Here is a 12074-nt window from a genome sequence, read left to right as displayed (position 1 = left end):
GTATCCCTAAAGGTCCTGTTGAGTGTCCCTGGAGTACATGACTACCAGGCTGGGAACCACTGTTCTATTTGTATGTTGTTTACAGTGCACTTGCTCCAATAGTGTTTACAAAAAGGTGGTGAAGACCAGAATTTAAAAAAGAATAAAAATGTATCTGTCACCAGAGGACAGGTGACTCTGGATTTAATATTGTGTGGTACGCAGGACCTGGTTAGAGATGTAAACGTTACTGAGCCATTGGGGAACAGTGATCATGCTGCGATCCGTTTTGACGTGCATGTTGGGGGAAGAATACCAGGCAAATCTCTAACAAAAACCCTTGACTTCCGACGGGCGGACTTCCCTCAAATGAGGAGGCTGGTTAGAAGGAGGTTGAAAGGGAGGGTAAAAAGAGTCCAGAGTGCATGGAGGCTGCTTAAAACAACAGTAATAGAGGCCCAGCAGAGGTGTATACCGCAAAGAAAGAAGGGTTCCACTAAATCCAGGAGGGTGCCCGCATGGCTAACCAGCCAAGTTAGAGAGGCTGTGAAGGGCAAGGAAGCTTCCTTCCGTAAATGGAAGTCTTGCCCTAATGAGGAGAATAAAAAGGAACATAAAGTGTGGCAAAAGAAATGTAAGAAGGTGATACTGGAGGCCAAGCGAGACTATGAGGAACGCATGGCCAGCAACATTAAAGGGAATAATAAAAGCTTCTTCAAATATGCTAGAAGCAGGAAACCTGCCAGAGAAGCGGTTGGCCCTCTGGATGGTGAGGGAGGGAAAGGGGAGATAAAAGGAGACTTAGAGATGGCAGAGAAATTAAATGAGTTCTTTGCATCTGTCTTCACGGCAGAAGACCTCGGGCAGATACCACTGCCCGAACGGCCCCTCCTGACCGAGGAGTTAAGTCAGATAGAGGTTAAAAGAAAAGATGTTTCAGACGTCATTGATAAATTAAAGATCAATAAGTCACTGGGCCCTGATGGCATCCACCCAAGGGTTATTAAGGAATTGAAGAATGAAGTTGCAGACCTCTTGACTAAGGTATGCAACTTGTCCCTCAAAACGGCCATGGTGCCAGAAGATTGGAGGATAGCAAATGTCACGCCTATTTTTAAAAAGGGAAAGAGGAGGGACCCGGGAAACTATAGGCCGGTCAGCCTAACATCCATACCGGGTAAGATGGGATCAATCAGCCTCATCAAAGATAGGATCTCAAAACACATAGATGAACAGGCCTTGCTGAGGGAGAGTCAGCATGGCTTCTGTAAGGGTAAGTCTTGCCTCACGAATCTTATAGAATTCTTTGAAAAGGTCAACAGGCATGTGGATGCGGGAGAACCCGTGGACATTATATATCTGGACTTTCAGAAGGCGTTTGACACGGTCCCTCACCAAAGACTACTGAAAAAACTCCACAGTCAGGGAATTAGAGGACAGGTCCTCTCGTGGATTGAGAACTGGTTGGAGGCCAGGAAGCAGAGAGTGGGTGTCAATGGGCAATTTTCACAATGGAGAGAGGTGAAAAGCGGTGTGCCCCAAGGATCTGTCCTGGGACCGGTGCTTTTCAACCTCTTCATAAATGACCTGGAGACAGGGTTGAGCAGTGAAGTGGCTAAGTTTGCAGATGACACCAAACTTTTCCGAGTGGTGAAGACCAGAAGTGATTGTGAGGAGCTCCAGAAGGATCTCTCCAGACTGGCAGAATGGGCAGCAAAATGGCAGATGCGCTTCAATGTCAGTAAGTGTAAAGTCATGCACATTGGGGCAAAAAATCAAAACTTTAGATATAGGCTGATGGGTTCTGAGCTGTCTGTGACAGATCAGGAGAGAGATCTTGGGGTGGTGGTGGACAGGTCGATGAAAGTATCGACCCAATGTGCGGCGGCAGTGAAGAAGGCCAATTCTATGCTTGGGATCATTAGGAAGGGTATTGAGAACAAAACGGCTAGTATTATAATGTCGTTGTACAAATCTATGGTAAGGCCACACCTGGAGTATTGTGTCCAGTTCTGGTCGCCGCATCTCAAAAAAGACATAGTGGAAATGGAAAAGGTGCAAAAGAGAGCGACTAAGATGATTACGGGGCTGGGGCACCTTCCTTATGAGGAAAGGCTACGGCATTTTGGCCTCTTCAGCCTAGAAAAGAGACGCCTGAGGGGGGACATGATTGAGACATACAAAATTATGCAGGGGATGGACAGAGTGGATAGGGAGATGCTCTTTACACTCTCACATAATACCAGAACCAGGGGACATCCACTAAAATTGAGTGTTGGGCGGGTTAGGACAGACAAAAGAAAATATTTCTTTACTCAGCATGTGGTCGGTCTGTGGAACTCCTTGCCACAGGATGTGGTGATAGCGTCTAGCCTAGACGCCTTTAAAAGGGGATTGGACAGGTTTCTGGAGGAAAAATCCATTATGGGGTACAAGCCATGATGTGTATGCGCAACCTCCTGATTTTAGAAATGGGTTATGTCAGAATGCCAGATGCAAGGGAGGGCACCAGGATGAGGTCTCTTGTTATCTGGTGTGCTCCCTGGGGCATTTGGTGGGCCGCTGTGAGATATATGAAGCTGGACTAGATGGGCCTATGGCCTGATCCAGTGGGGCTGTTCTTATGTTCTTATGTTCTTATGTTATCTTATGATCTTTTACTATGTTTTTAATAAATTAGAGACTACAGTTCTTAGGTAACAATTAGTGGTAGGCTATTTTTCAGGATCTGGCCTTGGGTAAAATCAGACAAAACTATAGTCAGACATCCCCCTAAGTTTAACCCCCAATTTATCCGACGGTCATAGATAATTCCATGATTTTTGGCTCAAAACCTGCCCTCAACTTATCTGTGGGGTCGACTTATAGGCGGGAGTCTGCGGTAGGTGTGATAGGGCCAAACCAATGCCATTTTTGGAAACAGCATCCCAAATATATCCAGGAATAGGTCTGACTTATGAGATAGCAAAGTGTGTGTTGCCCTGTGTTATAGGCTCATTATTTCAGCACTAGTGATTGAGTTTGAAACACACACACACACACACACACACACACACACACACACACACACACACACAATCTAGATATGCACAAACCCACACCAGACTATAGCCTGCTGTAACAAAAGGTCACCCTCTTGGAAAACAGTTTAGGTAGGTGCAATCCAACTCCCCCTCCATCTGTTGAGAACAGAAGAATGGTTAAAGACAGTGCAGAGGTTAGCGGTGACAGGGGCAGGGGGTGGATGGATCAGGCCCAGGTGGGAGACAGGATCAGAGGTGCTGGCACACATTGTATCCTATCCCCTTTCCCTGATCTGATCCACTGACATGGAGCAACACAGATTAGTGCCAGCTATATAGCTGATACAGGTCCAAGTTGACCCATTGCGCAGGCTGAGGCTTACCCTAAGGTGCCTTTTCACCTGCTAAATTCCCTGCAAGATGCAGTGTGGCATGTGCCAGGGACGTTTAGGTAGGATTGGGCTGTTGGGCCTGTCTAATGGGAGAAGCCTGTGGTGAAAAGATCAACGTATGGTCATCCAGCTCTGCAAAAGATTGGGCTGTGAAACAAGTCTGTTAAATAAATCTCCAACTGATCTGATGTATATGAAAGAATATACCACAAACATTAAGGATTAAATGCTCTGGCTTGTGGCCTATAGAAATGCTACTCCCCAAAATGAACCTCCACAGAAGCTTCCAGAAGCGATGAAAGCTTGCTTTTTTATTTTTTTATTGTATTATATTCTCAGCATATTAACTGTGTTTTACGGCCCAATGCTATGCCCCAGCCCCACCCAGTGATACAGTGATGCCGAAACGGCTGCTGCTGTATCCTGTGTGGCCTGGGCAGCCGCTGGAGTCTCCTTGGGGTAAGGGAACCACTGTCCCTTACCCTATATTGAGCTCCACAGTTGGAAATGGGTCATTTCGGAGCTATGCCCACTCCACAGAACTGAGGAAGCCCATACTGGCTTTCAGGCTTAGGAGGGGGCATAGGATTCAGCAGCACCCTCGCCCCCTCTTGGACCCATTCCTCCCCTCAGTCTGCCCTCCTTCCATCCAGTTCTGCCCTCCCCCTGCCCTGAAAAGCCTCGGTGCAGGATGATGGGAACACTACAGGCTGGAACTCCTGCAGCGCGTCTTCCTGGCGCTGAGGCCCAGCACCAAATAGTGCTGGCCTCTGCACTGGCTCTGCAAATTTACTGCCGCTGTGTCATGCCTTAAGGCACTTGCACGACTGCAGTTGTTAGGATCGGGCCCCTAATGTAATTTTTGTGGGTGCCTTTGTCAGCTGGGTTATGGGAGGAAAGTCCAGGTAGAAACGTTTTAAAATAAAATAGATAATAAAACAAAACCAACCAACAAAGAAATAAAGGCACCTTCAAGCTTTGTTGTGGCATAAGCTTGCATGGACTAGAGACCACTTCATCAGAAGCAGATGGACTACAGTCCTTGGAAGGCTATGCCACAATAAATCTGCTAGTCCTTAAGGTGCCAAAAGTGCCTTTTTGTACAAGTCTGGCATAAAGAGTTACAAACAGCAATTAGTTTGAATAGCAACTCCTGCAATAGAGTGTTACTTAATTTTTTTCACCCTTCAGGACATTTTTCAGGACAGAAGGATGCTAGCCACCAGCAGCGTTTCCCCAAAATTAAATGAGCTTAGGTGGCTGTAGATTCCTGAAAACATAGAGGAAGGGGAAGGTTAATGAAGCCAGTTGTCGAGCTGCAGGGATGACTTTTGAGAGTGCTGCAGCAAGGAATTCTTTTCTGTGGAAGCTAAAGAGCCAGTCATGCCAGAATCTGGTTCCAAAGGGGGAAAAATGAGCTGGTGACCAGTCTCCTCCATCTGTTATTCCCCTCCCCCCAGGCCAGTGATTCAGCTTCTTTCCATATGCTTTCTGGTCCTCTGCTGCTGTGTTGTTTGTCATCGAGATATGGACATTTCTACCCAATGTTTTTCTTTTTCTCAGCTCCTTTCCAGAATAATGTCACAAGTTTAATTGAGATAACTGCATTCTGTTGTTTTTTTACTTTTCTAAATAGCAAGGGGGGAGGGTTGTGAAACAGAGCAGAACCATGGAGGGTGAAGAGGTTTAAAAACTTTGCCCCTTCCCAAGGCTTAGCTTGTGGTAGTCTTCCCCATGTACTGTTTTAGAAAGGAAGAAAAAAAAAAACTTCCATGGGTTTTCAATGGATTTCTAATTGCTCCATGGCAAATGGCTTGCTAATTGGAGACAGAATTTCTTATTTTTGCTCCCGAGCTTAGCAATTAGTGGTAGCTGTCCAGGGCATTTAATATGCTACTCTTTACTGTTTTACTTTTGCCTCAACCCTGCAGGGTGGTGGCTATTTTTCCCGTTTGGGTGCTGCAGTATTGGAACAGCTTGCCCTCAGCCATGATTAAACTGGGATTTGAGCCCAGGCTGCCCTTGAGATCCAATCCGCAATGTTATCAGCTTGCCCAAATGTAGCATTAAAACCAACTGCCCTGTGAGGAGGAGAAAAAGAGAGAAAAGTGTTACAGTTATAGGTTTTTATTATTGTATTTCTAGACTTTAATTAATGCGATCTGCCGGGGGGGGCTCTCTTCAGAGGCTGAGAAGCAGGGGGAAAATCTGTAGGAAGAAGGCTTCCTACAGAAAGAAGAGAACAACCCAGAGTCTCTCATGCACTGGAATAAATAACAAAATATTTATTTCACTGCTATTTTTAAAATAAAAGGGTTGCTTGTGAAAGAAGAGGTGTCCACAGGGAACATAAATTTCCATAGCTATACACCCAAAAGAATGAAAAAAGACAGCCAAATAAGCAGTTGCTGAATAGAAAGAAGTCATCAGTGTTTTTCAGTCAATACGTATGTGATCTGTTTTATTGTGAAAGAAAACGGGCCAAAACTCTGAGCTAGTGTTCGAGGCCAGTTTCACAGGTGGGAGATTACAGAAAGGGGAGGGATTGCAACAGATGCTCTGGCTATTTTTTCCCAATAAATCAACAGGACACAAGAGGGGAATTGCTACAAATCGCTGGAGTAATTCATTGCCTCTTCATTGCCTCACATTGCTGTTTGAACTAAAAACAGGCTGACCAGATACAAAGTGGAGGACAAAGTGCCTATACCTTGAATCATTTATAAGAGCAAAATGTGGATGAATGAGAGGATTACCATCATTTTTCCTGCTTCTTTCTTCTGGACAAATAGAACATTTGTAACTTTTCTTATCATTAAATTTCTTATATTGTTCCATTTCTTATGTCTTCATTCCATGAAAAGCTGCTGTTGAATTTCTACAGGTCATACAGCCAGTGTCAGCCCAACCATGAGACTACCTGAAGCGGTAGCTTCATTTAACAGACTGATAGGGGGCACCCACCTCTGCCCACCTCTGCCCACCTGCTTGCCTCCATTGCTCCCTAGATTGGCAAAGGAAGAGGGGGACAGAGAGGAAGAAGAAATCTAGAGGGGAGGGGAAAGGGGGCAGGACTTGGTGCATTGCCTCAAGTGTCAGGAGGTCTTGGGCCAACCCTTCGTGCCGCTGTTAATGGCACAGATCCTCTGTTAATTCAAATTGTGTCACTTTCACATCCACTAGTATGACCTATGCTTGTAGGAGCTTTATCAGTAAACATAAACACATAAAGACATAGTAATATCTTTTTTAAAAGCTAGTGGTTTTTGTGATGCCTCTGGAAGTGATCGGCTGAGCTCCTCTGATGTCACATCACATCGAAGCTTCTCTGCTGCTCTTGACTAGACTGCTGTGATGTTTCCACTTGCCATACATCCATAGGAATGTGTTGAAAAATGTGGCAAAAAATGTGGTCTTCCTGAAGGACTTTTACTGGGAGTATACAGAAAGCTGTACACTGGTTGGCAGCAGTTTTCTAGAATTTCAGACAGTGGTTTTTTTCTACTCTACCTGGAAATACTAGGGATTGAACTAGATTTCTGTTCTATATGTACTCTACCACCAAGTTATGGCCCCCTCCCCAAATAAATTAAATACTATGACATATTCCCTTTTCAAAACAACAGTATATTATACAAGCCTGTTTATGTACCTCCTGCATATGTCATTTAATGATGCTCATAATTAAGCTTGTATTTATGGGTAACTATAGCAGCATGACCTATACTGATGGAATTGTTGATGATTCTGTCATCAAGAAGTGAGTCAGAAAAGAAGACATGCTGGGTAATAGCTGCCATTAGTCTTTTGCCCCGGGAAAGTTAGATTGCAGAGTACCAGTGCCCACTCAACGGATTGTGAGCAGTGAATGAGATCAATCGACCAAGATCACCAGGAACTAGGAAATAAGCTCTGTTGGTGCAGATGTATACATTGAGTTTATTTAGAGATTGGAAGGTAATATAGTCCTATCTATACCTATATACCTACCTACCTATCTGGCTTATATACTTTTTGCCTTGGCATCCATGGAGGTTTACAGTTTTAAAATGCTATAGTAAAAAGCTTGCAAGTTATACAAGGCTAGTTTTAGGTCCCTTAAAGAGCTGATGATCAGAACTTCCCTAGTCTGGAAACCTCTTCTTCTGCCTTTCCTTCAGGACAATTAGAGTTGCCAACTTTTGTTTTCAGAAATTCCATCACACTGGAACTGCCTCTGAGCATGTGCATGGCACCTTCTGTTTTCCTCACCCCAAGGGAACTAGGGATACTAGAGAGCAAAAGCTTCTTGAGCAGAAGTACTTTTCTCTTATGAACAGAACCAATCTGTGCCTTTAAAAAATGGCTCTTGGATGTCTATGACAATTTACAGGATGGCTTTTGTTCTGGTGGGAAGCAGGTTTATTTAAAAATGTTCTCACTCAGTAAATTCTACTCAAGCTGTACTAATAAGGCTTTTAACAAATGCAAAGCTTATGAAACCTGATGAGAAAGTAGATATACTGTAATATGAAATATTTGATCTTGCATAATTGAGGTGAGAAATGGTTAATATGTTTAATTATAGCCAGTTGTTAATGGAAATCTTTCTGTGGCTGAGCTTATGGCCTCTTTTGTCCTACAGTTTATTAATAAAATGTAATTGAGAAGAACGTTCAATATTACTGGAGGACTTTATATGTGCTCTAATAAATTAGTTTCTAATGCTGTTCCTATCAGTCCTATCCTATTCAGATGTCAAGCTGACATTGCACTGATGGCAGAGTGATATCTGTCACTTAAGCCCATCCAGCAGCACCACATGGACATTGCACTGATAGCAATACAAGGACCAAATGCCAAGTCCATCCTGGCAATGCAACCCTTCCCAGAAACACCCCCTCCCCAATCCTTGGAAACACCAACACAGCCTGTTATCCATGGAGCACCACCCCAATGGCAGCGCATCTTCACCATGACATCTGTGTATCAGGGGAGTATAGAACCCATATCAGCCATTGCATAAAGCTGCTTGCTCACCACCCCAGGTATGGCAGGAGAAAGGCAGGAGACAGAGTGCTTATTTGGCATATAACACCTTGCATCACCGCAAACCAGCACATTTGACTGAGAAGCTATATCATGGACCTATCAGAAAGAACACTGCAAGGGTCAGTTTTTGGGTTGGCATGTGACACGGGGTGCTCTTGCAGTGGCCTGCCCAGCTAGCCACACCTCATGCCCTTTGCTGCATTGCTGGTTCCTGCTGGCTTGGCTGTCAGTATACTGCTCACCATGAGTGATATCTGAGCTAACTGGTGCAGTATTTTTCCAATGTTGTGCTGGTGTCCATCGTGCATCCACAATCCACCAGTGGAAGGACTTCTACACTGTCACAGCCATCATTGTGCAGGCATATGCGCTAGCATTCACTAGTGCAGCTGTTCTCAAATTCTCTGGGAGTAAGTTTTGGCGGGTGCAAGGACTGGGAGGGGGAATTTGTTCCAACAGCTCTGTAGCAATCACAGTATTGCGGGAATCCAGGGGCTTGTGTCCCTACCTAAGGGGGGGGAGTCTGCAGACCTCAGAGTGGGTCCAGAAGGCCCGCAACCCCCTCTTCAGGTCTCCCTGAAGCTTGTTATCCCCAAAACTTGTTATCACTCTGTCTGAATAAAGCTTGTTATCCCAAAGCAAAGTGCACTTCAACCTGCAAACTGGAGCCATAACAAGCTTCAGGGAGACCTGCAGAGGGGTCATTCAGCATCCCAATGAGAAGAGTGTACTGGAGACCTGTGGTGTATGTAATATGTGTTTATCTACTAATGTTCAGCTAGAGCAAGTGGGAAGCAAAAAGGCTCCTAGGCAGGTGAGGCTATTCCTGAGACACCGTTAGTCCTTCCTAAGCAATAGTACGACCCTTGCAGCCCATTAAAATGAAAAACCTTTTCATTTATCCTGCCTGAATGTTAACTGTGTGAACTGTTGCCTTCAGCCTTCAACCTACAATTATGCATAGCTTCACTCACCTTCCATAATGGGCTTCTAGATAAGTGTCATGGACCTTTTCTGACCATTAAGGAATTAAGAAAGAGGGGGGCTATCTCTTCACTTGACGTAGCAGAATAGCACAATCCTTTCCCAGGAAATTAAGTCCCTGTCTTCTGCCTCCTGTTTCAGAAACTTTGAACTTTTTCAAACAGCAAGAGCTTCAAAGGGAGAAGTGGGAAAGGAGCCACATGACGGCCAAAGCAACCTCCCGACGCTCCATCAGTAAAGAACGATGGGTGGAGACTCTGGTTGTCGCCGATAGCAAAATGGTTGAATACCACGGAAGCGAGAATGTGGAAGCCTATATCCTCACTATCATAAATATGGTGTGTGGTTCATTTCGTTTCCCTGCGGGTTTAAAATCTGTAAGCTGGTGGGTCCAGGGAGGAACTGTAGGTCAGTGATGGTATATGCGCTCAAAGCAGAAGGTCCCCAATTCAATCCATGGTGTCTCAGATAAAGGAGCTGAGAAAGATGATTGCCTGAGAGCCAGACTAGACTTATAAAGCCTCCAGTGGCTTGCTGGAGCAACACTTCAGCTAATGTTCCAAGGAAGGAGTAGCATTTCAGAGTGGGAGGCCACAATCAATGGAACAGACTTTTTGCCCTTTGCCAGAACACTTTTCTATTTGTTCACTGCCTGTATCCAGCATGCTCCACTCCTCAGACACCATCAGATGCCACCAGCTCTCCCCCATGACCATCCAATGCCCATACCAGGCTTCACCCACTGATTTTTGAAGTTCTTTCCTTTGGCACCACCCCCTGAGCCTCAGATTCTGAACCTGAGAAGGCCGAGCAACGCTGTCTTTTCACTGATGCTTCCCTTCGGCTCCAGTGCCTGGAAGAAATGTCTCCTCTGTCTAAGGAAAGGGTGGTGGACTATCCTTTATCCCTCTCTAGAATTTTCTGTAGAGGATTGGTTGACCTACCAGCAACAGGAAGGTAGCATATAGTAATTAATCTCTTGTTGGGATAATGTCTCAATCCTAGCAAAATGTCAAAATGGAAGCTTAGCACTTCCGAAGTGTTTCTTGCACTGAAATGAATGATATATTGGGTGTCACGACCAGTACTAGGTCGTTTCCGGACATCAATCTAGTATATTAAACAATTAGTGGAGTGGTTCACTCTCAGTATCATACTTGAGTGCTGCCACTGAACAATAATGGTAGAATATTTATTTATGTGGCTGTGGTGCCCTCTGCAGCATCCGTCACAGCTCAGAACACACTGGAAACCCTGAACAAACTGCAGGCTGTCAGAAATTGCCCAAGAGGAGTTATGCACTTGAAATATTCCATATTATGAGAAATTCTGCTTTGAGGCAAAGCAGCTGTCCCTAGATCCATCAGGCTGTTGGCTGTTTTGCATCCAACTGAATCTAAAATAGATTTCCAACTCCCAGATTCATTCACTAGAGGCCACCAATCACCAGAGGCGTACAGGATTGCAGCCCTAGCTTCGGGGCCTGATCCAGTGCTTAGCACGCCAGCTTACTGCCAGAATGCAATGTCGCAAATGTGCTGTAAGGCATGTTTGTGAGCTGTACCACAGACCCAACACTGGAGCTGTGGTACTGGAGCTAACCCAGCATGAACATGCGCCGAGCATGACCAGACACGAGGCTTCTAGATTTTGCACCAGCTCCAGAATCAAGTAGTCCCCATTGTGAGGCTACTTCCCTTATTTGGGGGAAGGGGACAAAAGTCTTCCTCTCCTGAGGAGCTGCTGGCAGCTGCCTGGTTGCGCAGGATACCGCTGCAGCCATTTTTGGCAGCTCAGGATTGGGCTGTTTGTCCTCACCTAAAGCAACCAAAATGAATTCTAAGGCTGAAAATCTATACGCATTTTTCTGGGAGAAAGCTACATTGAACACAGTGAGATTTACTTCTGAGTAGACACGCATAGGCCTGTGCTCTACATTTGCTCACCATAGCCTGGCATTACACTCGCCTGCCCCCTTCTTTCCCTAACTGTTGCCTGCCTTCCCTTGTCTAAACATATATTGTCGGCTTCTCAGGGCAAGGGCTGTCTTTTGTTTACATCAGTCTGTAGAGTGCCAGATGTTATGATGGCGCTAAAGAAATAAAGCGTCATCATTGTTTGAAAAATATTGCTCAGATGGATCCATTTACTTCATCTGCTCTGGCTCTGGCCCAGGTGGCAGGTCTATTCTACGACCCGAGCATTGGCAATGCAATCCATATTGTGCTGATTCGTCTCATTCTCCTTGAGGAAGAGGAGGTAAGATTCCAGCCTTGCTTTTCCAAAATTATTTGATTGCATCATTTAATGAAGGCAGGTGGGGGGGCAGATTTTAGAGAAGGATGATGAAGAAGAATCAGAGAGTATCTAATCCATGCATCTGTGTGAATGTATAACTATTTGGTTTAAAAGCTGGTGTTTTTAAAATTCCCCTAATAATGAAATCAAGAGGTGCCCTAGATGTCATGTGGGAACAGGGTCACCTGAAGTGGTGTACCAAATGCTGCACCTCTGGCCTGGTGCTGTTCCAGCATCTGCTCCTCCCACTCCCTGAATTAGAAAAGAAAGAGTGGAATGGAGCAAAAGAGGAAGTGTGGAGTCTTCTCTCTTCCACACTTCCTCTTCCGCTCTGTTCCCCTCTTCCTTTTTCACTCTGGGGAGTGGG

General features: G+C 45.1%; 1 protein-coding gene across 1 annotated transcript in view; it reads left to right on the top strand.

Annotated features, from left to right (window-relative positions):
- The window catches only part of ADAMTS12 (ADAM metallopeptidase with thrombospondin type 1 motif 12), a 148848-nt gene that overhangs the window by 74345 nt on the left and 62429 nt on the right, over positions 1 to 12074 (top strand). Inside the window, exons 4-5 of the mRNA XM_066615124.1 lie at positions 9551 to 9747; positions 11585 to 11668. Coding sequence (XP_066471221.1) covers positions 9551 to 9747; positions 11585 to 11668 — 281 coding nt within the window. The remainder of the gene's footprint in view (positions 1 to 9550; positions 9748 to 11584; positions 11669 to 12074) is intronic.

This window comes from Tiliqua scincoides, chromosome 2, assembly GCF_035046505.1.
Source record: "Tiliqua scincoides isolate rTilSci1 chromosome 2, rTilSci1.hap2, whole genome shotgun sequence".
Lineage (NCBI taxonomy): Eukaryota > Metazoa > Chordata > Lepidosauria > Squamata > Scincidae > Tiliqua > Tiliqua scincoides.
This window is presented reverse-complemented; position numbering and strand designations above follow the sequence as displayed.